At 41.6% G+C, this 14,112-nt stretch overlaps 1 protein-coding gene across 1 annotated transcript; it reads right to left on the bottom strand.

The window, feature by feature from the left end:
• Positions 1 to 222: 222 nt before the first annotated feature.
• Positions 223 to 8,600, bottom strand: LOC123189215 (nicotinate phosphoribosyltransferase 2). The gene is made up of 15 exons (XM_044601579.1): positions 8,290 to 8,600; positions 6,531 to 6,675; positions 6,059 to 6,178; positions 5,801 to 5,935; positions 5,512 to 5,573; positions 5,290 to 5,365; positions 4,583 to 4,684; positions 4,396 to 4,512; positions 3,395 to 3,453; positions 2,577 to 2,751; positions 2,192 to 2,326; positions 2,009 to 2,107; positions 1,679 to 1,787; positions 716 to 828; positions 223 to 594 (listed from the first exon to the last, which is right to left on the bottom strand). Exons 1-15 carry the CDS (start codon positions 8,463 to 8,465, stop codon positions 517 to 519), a joined length of 1,701 nt encoding a protein of 566 aa, XP_044457514.1. The 5' UTR covers positions 8,466 to 8,600; the 3' UTR covers positions 223 to 516.
• Between the last annotated feature and the right edge of the window lie 5,512 nt (positions 8,601 to 14,112).

The following is a 14,112-nucleotide window of genomic DNA, read 5'->3' as shown; positions in this document are numbered from 1 at the left end:
GGTAGTTGGAAAGCACGGCACCCGTCCTTTTCTGCTCGCTGTTTGAGTGCGTCCCTTGTATTCATCTCCAGGTAGCCTCGCATAAATAAGCCAAGCAAGATCAAAACTAGAGCCGACACATGGTGTACCGTCCTCAAGTTTCAGCCTCGCTACACTCTCGTTGTGTTTTCAACGAGTATAGCCTGCAAATGTGTCGGTGCGTGCTGCAAAGCAACAACCACGTTCCTCTCAACTGATTCTTATTCTTTAATACAGTAATTCCATAACACCTCATATATATAGTATTCCACCAGCCAAGGGGTAGTAAACTGATCTGCCTGCCTTTATACTGGCAATGAATTTGTACAAATGGAAATTGGGTATCAAGAATGAAATTCTACGAGATGGGGCTATTGAGCTGATGGATCGCCATGTTGTACAACAACAGAGCTCTAACTTTTCTTTGACGTAGTATAACGTATTGCAATTGCTATGCTTGCAAGAATGTCGTCTGACTCCAACAACTTGTGCAGCCATCTACTGTAATTCGCCTACTGGCGCCTCGTTCAGCCATAGGTAATGGATGAACTCGTACAGCTTTGCACTCACACTCACCTGCTCCAAGTCAAGAAGATTTAAGTTACGACTCTCTTTTTGTGAAAGACCAAAGTTACGACTCAAGTGATATGGTAAGAAACAAACAAATGTAAATAAATGAAGATTTCAAAATCACAACCTTGTAAGGTGTCGGATTTAGCCGTCTGATGTGATCCGGTCGAAGTTTTTCGAGCTGTTGCATACAGCGGCTTCTGATCTTCAGCAGCGGGGGCAACTCTGCTCTAGGTTTATCTGCACACAACACAGATGTACACATATAATTCATGTTTAATCCACTGACAATACTACTACGGTCCACAGTTTAACAGGCTTGTTCCACTTTTGCAATCACCAGCTCCAGTGTCCCCGTTTTCTCCACCGTGCATGGAAGCACGTCTTTGCATTAAGAAGCAGGCACTAATCCAAATAGCTAGCCTTCCACCACTCAGGGTTGGACGATGCAAAAGAGGTGGTTGATCTTTCTACATCAAGTCTAGGAAAATATCAACACCACAGAGCACTAGAAAATACTACTAACTGGTTCAGGTGAGCCTTTCATGCCACCTCCTTTCTTTTTAACAGATTTCGTGATTTGAATGGCTGTTATGCAACAAAACAACCCCATCGTATAGTGATCCTGATTACTCGTTCGGCAACCACTTTACAAATTAGCCAACGTATAGTTATCCTAATTACTCGTTCGGCAACCACTTTCTGAATTAGCCAACGTATAGTGATCCTAATTACTCGTTCAGCAACCACTTTCCGAATTAGCCATGGTGGACAAAGTTGCTGCAAGAAATAACTAGTTCCGGGCATGTTAGGAGTAGTGGGAGTGTGGCTGGGGTGTTGTCCAGTTGGACGTCAAGTGTGGCAAGGCTGCCCCTGGTATTCTGTTGCCTGTTGTTGGATGCATGAGTGCAGGCAAGCCAACTGCAGTTGCCTTGTTGTTTTATTTCAGGGGTAACCTGAATGCGGACTTTGTGAGTTTGGCCGATTCCATTACAAGACCCAGCATATCCTCTATAGTGAATTGCAGAGCTCCTGCCTTTTGAGGTTTTTCGAAGAAAACTCATCGCTGTAAATGATAAGAGGTCCATACCTGAACTCCCAGGCCAGTAGCAATGTAGCAGCTCCTCAACATGCTGGGGGACAACATAAGCCCTCTTGGATTCAAGGAACGGATGGCGGCAAAGAATTCTCTCTCCTGCCTGGAATATTTCAAAGATGTGAAGTCCAGTTAAAAATAAATAAGAACAAGACACTATAGATGAAGTCAACAAAGGATATGAAAGGTGAAGACAGTCGCATGACAACAATGTGAAGCATATGATCGACTCAGTATACTCCATTCTAAGGTAGATTATGATTGACAATAGTATGACAAGTATAGAACCTCACATCTGAATAGAGAACACGCGTGCATTGTTACCTTTGGTGATGGTTCACTTTCACGTATCATGATGTCTACCAACGGATAGCCTTCTTTTCCATACAATCTGAAACACCGCTTTTTGCATGGAATAGAGACCTGCAACATAACATGACACCATCATTAAGTATCAGGGAAGTAAAATTATGCAAATCTTTTTCAGGGTGTAAACAGCAAACATACTTTTGCCACATCCTCAGAAAGTTTGATACGAGGTCTACTATTGATCTCAACTAGCTTAAAGACACATCCAAGAGCAGCTTGGGAATAACACGTTACAAGATAAGTTCCGATTCCAAAGGCATCAACTTCATGACCCTGTAAAGAAGATAAAAATTTGTAACCCCATAGGCATATGAAAATAAAATAAAGAAAAATTATGTAGTTCATGATCATTAGCGCCACAGAACTACACACAGACGCATATAACATCATAAGTACATGACACGAAGTTCTTGATGTATTGTCATCTCACTTCATTGTAAAGTTGTGTACAATGCAAGGTGCTTAAGAGAGAGGTGTAAGAGAACTTGTCGTCAAGTCACTCAATAATGAGACAGCATTTTACCTGCTTGTTCAGAGCATCAATTGTTTCCTCATTCAGGTCATTGCTAGCAGTAATGATCATCTTCCCGAAACCAGGTATATTGAATTCCTTTTCTATTGCATGAAAAACTTTTCGAGTTTCAATAGACAGATAGGCTAGATCACCAGAGTCTAATCTGATACCAGATGCCTTGTACCTACAAAAGAAATATATATATATTTATCCAAACTGATTGTTTCAATGATTTTTTTACCAAAACAATGACCACATGATTAAGTAATTTATAACATTTTCCATGACTAAAAAAACAGAACATTAAAGACCAAAACAAATACTCCCTCCATCCCATAATGTAAGATATTTTTTGACACTAGTGTAGTGCCAAAAAATGTATTACATTATTGGACGGAGGGAGTAGATGTCATCTTTAGATTATAACAGCACGAGGGGATCCAGAGTACTGGGATATTATGGATTATTTTGCAAGTACACGTGAATCTGACAGAAACTTGTTTGGGAGGGCTTAAGCATATAATCAGAAAGTTGTTGTAAGATTAAACCACTCCTAAATTTGATATCACTGGGATGGAGTTTCTGATAAACTTTAGCTTCATTTGTAATTTCTTGGATAAGGGATTTTCTGAATTTTGCTACTCTAAAGGGCAGCCCAGTGAACTTAGCTCCCGCTTGCGCAGGGTCCGACCACTTTGGGTCTTTTGTACGTGAGCCTTTGCCTACATTAGCTACTCTATTATGTACAAACTTCCAAGATATGCCAAGCTCCAATACTGATAACCCAATGCACATGGAATAGGTGTCCAAGAATAGGTTTGACATACCCTAAGTCATGGAGTGCTAGAGCTACCGCACAGAAATTTGGAATCCCACTTCGCATAACCTAAAAAGAAAAAAAAATGTGAGATTGTGCTCCAGATAATGCAGGGATAGCATAAATAAACTAATAATATACTCCCTCCGTTTCAAATTACTCGTCGGAGAAATGGATGTATCTAGAACTAAAATACATGTAGATACATCTATACCTGCGACAAGTAATTCGGAACGGAGGGAGTACATGTTACAGGTGAAGAATGCAAATGGTATAAGAAGGAGAATGGGTCGTGTACGTACACTTGCATGGTCATCATTTGTTAGACAACACAAAACAAGGATAAAGTTGTAGTGCAAACATCAATACATAGTTGACTACACCTTCCTGGAGTAAAGCCAGACTGATGTCCTAACTTCGAGCTAAGCTTAGAAGCAAGAGCTCCCGGCTTAAAAAAAGTCGACATTCTAAGAATTCTTGAAATAAATCACACATATACAAGAAGTATTGAAGCATGTATCCGCCAATTTTGATGCCAAAACATGCATTCTGGTGCTCTGTGGAGATTGGATAAAGAATAAATCCCCTACATAAAAGGTTCCTGAACACAAAATTGGCATATTTTCTCACGAAAATTTGCATACTATAATACCGTATGCACATGCATGGATTTTTTTTCACATCTTTTTATATTTAAAAATGTGAAACACACTTTTCAATTTTCGTGAACTAATGGGTGCAGGTGACCTCAGATGCAACAAATCAATCCAAATAACAGCGCTGACATCCTAACCATGTCTAAGTTGGATAAACTTCTATTTTAAAATACAAGAGCCAGACAGCTCAGAGATATAACAGAGCCTAGTAATTTTTAAGAAAATACCAACAAAGGAGCTTGAGAAGAGCAATGCAAAACCCTATTATGTGCTAAGTTTCAGGCCTCATTCAGACATGAATAACAGCAGAACAACAAGGGAAAAAGTTGCAGGCTGCAATAAGTTAACAGCTCACATCATATGTGTCCACCAGTGCTAGAAAGCTGCTTGGAAAAGCCAACGCATATGATGCAAATGCAGCCAGCTCACTTTGATTTGTATCGCCAAATACATTACGTAATGAATCTGCTGCCTGAAATCAACAAGTAACATAAGAATGCTGCAACAAGCGAAAACTGCACAGCAAAGTTCTGCAATTGTACCTGAATCTTGCAAAGCCACTCTTTCACTAAACTAACAAAATCCTTGCAGATTTTTGAACCATCTTTGTTCCTTAGGGTTCTGTCTGGGATCTCATCAAGGCTCTGGAAGATTTAAAGCAATTGCCAAATCAGCCATCGATGAAAATAACAATGGATGCCAGAAAAAAGAACTTTCAGAATGCCAGAGATATGTAAGGATGATTTCTAAAGATGCAAATGCAAGGGCCGGTACCAAATGTTGCGGACATTGCACATAAGTGTATACGAGAGAATATGTTCAAAAAATGATTTGTATCTGTATGTTTGAAATATTGTACCATGTTAATTAGCAAGCAAAGACACCAATTGTCCACAAAAATGCAAACTAGCAAGGAGAATGATAAAAAGTACTAGTATGCTAGGAAAATAGAAAAATAATATGCACATGCAGATGCAGGTTATGTAAAAAAATAAAGATTGAACAATATCCATCATTGAATGAACTAGATGGTCACCAGGATCATAATTTGAGTGCTAGTGTGATGAGACAACAAATATTCAAACTTCAATGCTGATACGACATGGGGCTCAGCAACCAATGTAGTGAAGAATTGTTTGACTAATGAAACTACATGATGAACAGATGCACGGTAAGGTTCCAATGATATCACATTATTGCATATGTAATAGCTTTTGTTCATCAATAACAGGAATTGTATTTTACTAACCATATATGAGCTGACATAAGCATGAGAATGTGTTCCACGGAGTGGTATGCCAAATAGATGTCCTGCCAATACATTACTGCAAGAGAATAAAATTAACCAATGGTGCACTATAGCAACACTAACATTTTTGGGAGATAAAAGGTTTAAGGAGAAAAAGAGAAGCGAAACGATACAAGGAAATAGAGCACAGATATGATCTTCCATTGATGTGAAAGAACTCACCTGGTTGCATCAAAGCCTCCCATAAAACAATACTTTGAAGCACTTATTGCGCCATCAGGCCCCTGCAAACATAAATCCAAAGCTACAATTCAGATTTCACATGTGGAAATACCTAATATTTGTACTCCCTCCATCCGGAAAAACTTGTCCCTCAAATGGATGTATGTAGCACCAAGTTAGTGCTAGATACATCCATTTGAGGAATAAGCTTGGGACAGGTTTTCTCGGACAGAGGGAGTATAAATTAAAGCTGAAATAATGGTGCAGAAAGGATAGAAGATCATCACACCTGCGCTCGTCTTAAACCAAATTCCATTAGAACCTTTGACTTTCCAGCAACATGACGGTGCCGCGCAGCATTCGTGGTTACCAAAGAGGCATAATTGATGAGATTTACAAATGGAGTCTCAAGTAGTTGAACCACCTAATGATTTTATAACAAGAGTAAGTTGCTATAGCAAAAATTCAAGTTTTAGTTAATGCTCAGAACTAAAGTTTGTGACTGACATTATTACGCATAACAGCTAGTTAGGGGCTTTGTACTTACAGCAACTGGACCCTCAACTCTCATCAAGGGCACTTTTGGAAAGACTACTGAGCCCTCAGGAGTGGAGTACACTTCCACATCAGAGCAATCAATTCCCCGGAGATAATCAAAGAATGCATCCTAGAAATTGCAATTATATCAGTAAATAAGTGTTTCTCAGATCAAATAACCAAATGAGTGTTACATATATGCATACTAAAAGTTGGGTGAAGAATAGCTTATACAAGAAACAACACGCTAAGTTTTTGCCTCCGTTTCAAAAAAAGAAAGACACGCTAAGTTTGAAGTTAAACTTTCTTACATCTAGCATTTGAGTTGGACCTATTGTAGCCCATGCTAATCAGCCTGCCAATACACAGGACCAACCAAAAGGTATATTCATAACCTAGCAGCTAATCTAAGAACCTATTTTACCATTTGAAGAAAGAAAGAATATTGTATATAATACATGTATACGGTGTCCAGATGATACCTCACACATTGGCATTACTGACTGCAGGAAAGAAATCTCATCTTCCGTGAACTTAAAGTTTGCAATGAATTTAATACATTCTTCAAGACCAGCAAAAACAGTAAACTCTCCACCAAATGGATTTTTCCTGAAGTACAGGTCAAACCTGCAAAATGAAAAGGAACAAAATCAGCATGCAATTGAGTACGTCTGGGTTGTTAGCTGAAATTTTAGGCCCATATTAACTGAAATTGATTCAACAGACATCAAAGCACACCATGTGAGCCCATTTGGATAAAGCAAACGACACAGGCATATATATGACCATACAAACATAGAGAAAATAACTTCACTAACTTTTCTCTTTTAACTCAATTTTCATATATTTTTGGGTAGTTTCTGAGTTTTAGTGTCATGTTGTTCAAAGCTATATACAGAAGTGCCTCTCTCCCCAAATATTCTGCCAATGACAAAATTACATAGACTTTTCTCTTCTTGTAACTTCCCCAAGTCCAAAAACAGTCACTTTCCCCTTCTCAAAAAATTGAAAATTGGCATAACATACCACCCCCGTCCCTCCTCTCGCAAGAATAGTAAATATGAAACCCAAGAACCAATAGTCTCTTTGTTTACTCAAGTACCAAAGTCCGTTGTTCATTCAACCACATCACATCATTAATGTCCACATCCATTTGTTTCCTCTGCACAAGGAGTACATTATACCACCATTTAGAAAATACTCCATGTTCACACTGAAAATTCTAGTTCATTCAACCTTGTGACATCATTCAGATGTCCCTATGCATTTGTTTCCTCTGCACCCGGAGTAAATCATATCACCAATTAGAAAATATTGATCAACACTAAAAGTTCTAGACAGCCCACAATGACATACTCCCTCCATCTCACAATATAAGATCGTTTTTCAAGCTATGTTAGCTTGAAAAACGATTTTATATTATGGGACAGAGGGAGTAATAAATAGATGTGCCTATATGTTAGAATCCACACATGAGGTGCTACATACTAAAACAACAATGGAGGAAAAAAATCCTAAAAGAAACTCCAGTCCAATTTTGTTAACACAAGAACACCTGGACCCACATGAAAGCAATGGCAAGCCCAGTCAATAAACGACAGTTGAACTCACAATTTTGACAATATAAAGAGATTAATTAAACAATGCACATTGAGAAGGGCTTTCCAAAGTAATGCATAGCGGAACAATCAAGAACCAACCAAAAAATGCCACTTCAGCTGTTTATTTTTCGAAAATAGGATAGCCCCAGACTTCGCAGCCACACACAGCAAGAGTGAAAATTCGAAAAAATAAAGTAAAACCAGCGCACAGCATTTTTTTAGTTACTGACAAGGAAAATGATCAAAACTACAGGCAAGACGGCTTCCGAGAGCAAAACCAGAGTACCAGTTAGCCAATCAAGGAACTACCAAATAATAAAACATCAAAGCGCAAAACTGCGCTGTGTTAACCAATAACTATATACCAAATAATGACAGAATTGCACGAGAACAAAAACCAAACTACCGCATAGATTGAAACCAAACTATTCGCCACAGCAATGACAGAATTGCAGGAACAATCCAAGTATGACCCAAAAAATCAGACCTCTCGCCAATTCATTCCCCCGAACCTAACCCGGAACCAACCAACTCACCAACTGGCACCAGATCACACCACCCGTCGATCCAATCCAATCGGCACAACCGAACCAGAGCTACGCGAAGCGGAGAACACGAGGCAGAGGCGAGGGGTGCTTACACGGCATGGTCGGCGTGCTTGCCGGCCTTCCAGTAGGCGTAGGCCATGGAAAACTGGTACTGATCGGTGAGCAGCGCCGTGGCCATGGGGTTCGTGGGCGGCCCCACCTGCGCCCTCGCCGCCGCCGCAAGGGAACCATTGGCGCCGGCGCCCACGCTAGGCGCCGTCGCCTCCATCCTTGGGCTCTGGAGAGCAAAGGCTTCCGCTAGGGTTCTCTGGGCTGTGGCGTGGGAAGCTTGGAGGGGAGGGGAGGCGGGAGGAGGACAATTGGAGGCCGGGAGGGGAAGGAGGTGGAGGAGGAGACGCCAGGGGCCGATTTGGAATTTGGAAGTTTGGCTGGAAGCAGGCAACGTATTTATAATAGGGGTGGTAAGTTTCACAGGTGTACCATTGGAAGTTGGTAATGTCATATATGCCCTCACAAGCTTGATGATTTGTAAAATCAATTTTCATCAGCTTTGTTTTGCTCTTATTCCCAAGTATTTCGTCGATTTTAGTTCAGTTGCGCTACTAAAAATTGTTTCAAAACAGACTAAGAAAAATCTAGTTTTGAATTAAGGGTCGCAGTTTTGAACTAAGATCAGTTTTGAATTAAGATCTTAGTTCAAAACTGCGCATCGGAGGGAGTAATATTCTCGGTAAATTACAAGCATAAGAATTATCGTTGTACCATTGTACACGCTTGAAAAGAAATGTTTAAGAAATGACATCATTAGTAATTGCGACGGGTCACCCTTCACTCTTCTTACCGGTTGTTTTCACCATTGAACTTCCAGATCATTGTCATTTGTCAATCTATTACCCAAAATATCGCAATCGACTTTGTAGCTTTCACAAACTGTGGCACTTGATCATTTTTAAGCTCCATGTATCTTTCCTTAGAATCTGGATGTACAACAATGTTTTGATCGTGGGAAATTTCGTCAAAGATCAATAATAGACCATCATGGAGGATGTTCCTGGACTGGAATGGGCTTCTCCTGTAACTGTAGGACGAAAGCAGAAGTCGTACCCCTAGCACATTCTGTTTTTGGCGGATTACTTCACGCCTTTTTGGACGCAATCTGGTGTGTCACCTTTTCTGGTTGCCCTTTTGTGATGCAAAGTATACGCAGTACATGGCTACCCCTGCATGACAGTGGGCCTGGGAATTACATGGTCCCGGGGGCAGCGAGAGGCTTGTTTGGGTCACGCATGGGCATGACGACATGTGGCGGTTGGTGAGTGGCGGCTCTGTTTTTAATCCATTCCCTTCTTCTTTTTTGTTTTCTATGGAAAGCATGGGCCCGTTTGTTGTGGAGACTGGAGAGGCGTGGCATGCGGGGTATCTTCCAGGATCTCGTCGCCGGACTCGGATCTCATGTGGCCGCCGCCGGCGGCGACGGGACCCTGGTTAGTGGCCGGGGAAAATTCGCGGTCAAAAGCTATGGCGCGTATGATAATCGTTGTTGAATCGAAAGGCCGTGCCACAGTAGCGCATCGTTCGTGGCCAGTCGTTTTTATTTTCTGATTTGATTTCAAAGCGTAGCCCGTCGTTGTAGTTTCTCGGAGGTTGGCTACACAGACACAAAAGAGACACTGCAACCTATGACCGGACGACGGGAGCGAGAACTGTGGCCTTGTGGGCACATGTATATGGTTGGCTGACGAGAAATTTGTGAGCATTTAAAAACCAAATCAAAAAGGAGGGTTCGGATGCTATGTTGTGACTCATGAGACCCGTTCAAAACTATGCATCTGTTCAATTTGAACTAGTTACAGAGGTACTACCAAATACTACAGCAAATTTAAATATTAAACCATATATTTGCATATTTAGCACTGTCAAAATATTGCATATTTATGGAATGGTGGAAAGCAAATAAAGTGTTCAAAGACACAACTTTCTACCCAAAATAATTGCTAGTACACAACATGCTGAAACATGTAGATGTATGCAGACTTTTTTTCCAAGCGTTTTATCCCCTTCCTATCGGCAGACTTTTTCATACAGACTTCACTGATGAGTCTGTGAATTCGCATCCACTCTACCTGCCACTTCGGTGACCGGTGAGGGGGAGGGGAATCATGTGGATTCGCTCTGACTAGTAGTTTAGATTAGGGTTTTACTCCTCACATGTGCGGTGCTTCTTCTTCAAGTTTGTTTTTTGGGCTTCTATCTTCCTCGAGTTCGTCTGGACATAGTTGACGGGGCCCAAACGAAGATTCCTGTCATCTCCTTGGGGAGGGGGGAGGAGGTTAGAGCTTCTCGTCGTACATGCGCAACGGCAAGATTTGATGACTGTTGCGATTTATCAAAGGGTTCGACGACGACAACTATGACACAAGGGTGTTGGTCCTTAGGGGCACTTGCACGAAGACTTTTCGGCTTCATTGACAGTGTCAACCGACTCTGGTAGGGAGCGGCGCCGGCGGTTCATTCTCGCGGCGATAGTGGTCGTTCGGTGGTCTAGAGATCTCGATGCAACTTTTATTTTGTTTAAGGTGCTATATACTTCTGATGAACTTTTATACTCCCTCCGATCCATATTAATTATCGCTGAAACAGATGTATCTAAACATATTTCGGTGCTAGATACATTTGTTTGAGCAAAAATTAATATGGATTGAAGGGAGTAATATATTTGGATCTTTTCAGCCAAAAAACATGTATAATTTTGGCCCCTTGATCGCCCAAGGGCACTTTCTCTCTCAAAATAAGATTTATCTCCGCTTTACAAATAAAGCCACGTATTCTTACAATACATGGTGTTGAGAAATGCCTGTAGTCTCTGCTTTACAAATAAAGCCATGTATTCTTATAATTTTTGTTACCATCATTCTGTCTCTATACTAATATGATTGACTATAAGTAGATCGAAAGTTTCCCTACCATAAAAATCCTAATACAAGCTAATCAAGAAAAGGAAAAGGAAAAACAAACCAATTACACTAAATATCACTAGAAGTGCACGACTAAACGCCTCTAGCATGTCGTCGAGAAGAAGTACATGAGGGGTCACACCATTTTGTAACACATCCAAGGCCACCGACGACCAATGACCATGCAAAAAGTATGGAGAGAGGAGTCATCACGTGTAAAAGATATGGCCTGCTACTTGTGAGTGTTGAAAAACGTAGCATGCAATTTCAAAAATATTCCTACGCTCACGCAAGATCTATCTAGGAGATGTATATCAACGAGAGAGAGGGAGTGTGTCCACGTACCCTCGTAGACCGAACGCGGAAGCGTTTGACAACGCGGTTGATGTAGTCGAACTTCTTCTCGTTTCTGCCAATCAAGCACCGAACGTACGACACCTCCGGGTTCTGCACACGTTCAGCTCGATGACGTCCCTCGAACTCTTGATCCAGTAAAGTATCGAGGGAGAGTTTTGAAGGACATATGCCCTAAAGGCAATAATAAAGTTGCTATTTTTATTTCCTTATATCATGATAAATATTTATTATTCATGCTAGAATTGTATTAACCGGAAACTTGATGCATGTGTTAATACATAGACAAAACAAAGTGTGCCTAGTATGCCTCTACTAGACTAGCTCGTTAATCAAAGATGATTAAGTTTCCTAACCATAGACATGTGTTGTCATTTGATAAACGATATCACATCATTAGAAGAATGATGTGATCGACAAGACCCATCCGTTAGCTTATCATAATGATCGTTTAGTTTTATTGCTATTGCTTTCTTCATGACTTATACATATTCCTTTGACTATGAGATTATGCAACTCCCGGATACCGGAGGAATACCTTGTGTGCTATCAAACGTCACAACACTGGGTGATTATAAAGATGCTCTACAGGTATCTCCGAAGGTGTTTGTTGGGTTGGAATAGATCGAGATTAGGATTTGTCACTCCGAGTATCGGAGAGGTATCTCTGGGCCCTCTCGGTAATGCACATCATGATAAGCCATGCAAGCAATGTGACTAATGAGTTAGTTATGGGATGATGCATTACAGAACGAGTAAAGAGACTTGCCGGTAACGAGATTGAACTAGGTATGAAGATACCGACGATCGAATCTCGGGCAAGTAACATACCGATGACAAAGGGAATGCCGTATGTTGTCGTTGCGGTTTGACCGATAAAGATCTTCGTAGAATATGTAGGAACCAATATGAGCATCCAGGTTCTGCTATTGGTTATTGACCAGAGATGCGTCTCGGTTATGTCTACATAGTTCTCGAACCCGTAGGGTCCGCACGCTTAACGTTCGATGATGACTTGTATTACGAGTTGTGTGTTTTGGTGACCGAAGATTGTTTGGAGTCCCAGATGAGATCACGGATGACGAGGAGTCTTGAAATGGTCGAGAGGTAAAGATTGATATATTGGACGATAGTATTCGGACACCGGAATGGTTCCGGAGTGTTTCGGGTATTTATCAGAGTACCGGGGGGTTACTAGAACCCCACAGGGGAAGTAATGGGGCACATGGGCCGTAGGAGGAAGGCAAGGCAGCCCACATGGGGGTGGCGCGCGCCCCCCCATTGAGAGTTTGAATTGGACTAGGGAAGGCCCCCCTTTCCTTCTCCCTCTTCCTCTCCTTCCCCCTTTCCCCCTCCGATAGAAGGAAGGGGGGCCAAATAGGACTAGGAGTCCAAGTGGGATTCCCCCCCACTTGGCGCGCCCCTAGGCCGGCCTCCTCCCCTCTCCCTCCTTTATATACGGGGGCGGGGGCACATCAATTGTTCTTAGCCGTGTGCGGTGCCCCCCTCCACCGTTTACCCCTTCGGTCATATTGTCTTAGTGCTTAGGCGAAGCCTTATGCGGATCACTTCACCATCACCATCAGCATGCCGTCGTGATGATGAAACTCTCCCTCGACAATTTGTTGGATCAAGAGTTCTAGGGACGTCATCGAGCTGAACGTGTGCTGAACTCGGAGGTGTCGTACGTTCGGTACTTGATCGGTTGAATCAAGAACACGTCCGACTACATCAACTGCGTTAAACTAACGCTTCCGCTTTCGTTCTACGAGGGTACATGGACACACTCCTCCCCCTCATTGCTATGCATCTCTGACACGTCTCCAACGTATCTATATTTTTTTATTGTTCCATGTTGTTATATTATAAATCTTGGATGTTTTATGATCATTTTATAGTCATTTTATATCATTTTGGTACTAACCTATTAACATAGTGCCAAGTGCCAGTTGTTGTTTTTTGCATGTTTTTTACATCGTACATAATCAATACCAAACGGCGTCCAAATGCAGCGAAACTTTTTGTGGATTTTTTTGGACCAGAAGACAACCAATGGGCCGAAGAAGCACTTGGGGCTGCTCTGAGGGGAGCACAACCCACCAGGGCGCGCCTGGAGGCCCAGGCGCGCCCTGGTGGGTTGTGCCCACCTCGGGTGCCCCCAAGACCGCCTCTTTACTCTATAAATACCCAAATATTCCAGAAATCCTATGGGAGTCGACGAAAATCAGTTCCAGCCGTCGTAGAGTCCAGAACCACCAAATCCAATCTAGACACCATCACGAGGGGTTCACCACTTCCATTGATGTCTCTCCGATGATGCATGAGTAGTTCTTTGTAGACCTTCGGGTCTGTAGTTAGTAGCTAGATGGCTTCCTCTCTCTCATTTGATTCTCAATACAATGGTCTCTTGGAGATCCATATGATGTAACTCCTTTTGTGGTGTGTTTGTTGGAATCGAATGAACTTTGAGTTTATGATCAGATCTATCTTTTTATCCATGAAAGTTATTTGAATCTTTTTTGATCTCTTATATGCATGATTGCTTATAGCCTCGTATTTCTTCTCCGATATTTGGGTTTCGTTTGGCCAACTTAATCTATTTATCCT

Source organism: Triticum aestivum, chromosome 2A, assembly GCF_018294505.1.
Source record: "Triticum aestivum cultivar Chinese Spring chromosome 2A, IWGSC CS RefSeq v2.1, whole genome shotgun sequence".
Taxonomy (NCBI): Eukaryota; Viridiplantae; Streptophyta; class Magnoliopsida; order Poales; family Poaceae; genus Triticum; species Triticum aestivum.
Note: the sequence above shows the minus strand (reverse complement) of the source record. Positions and strands in the feature narration are given on the sequence as shown.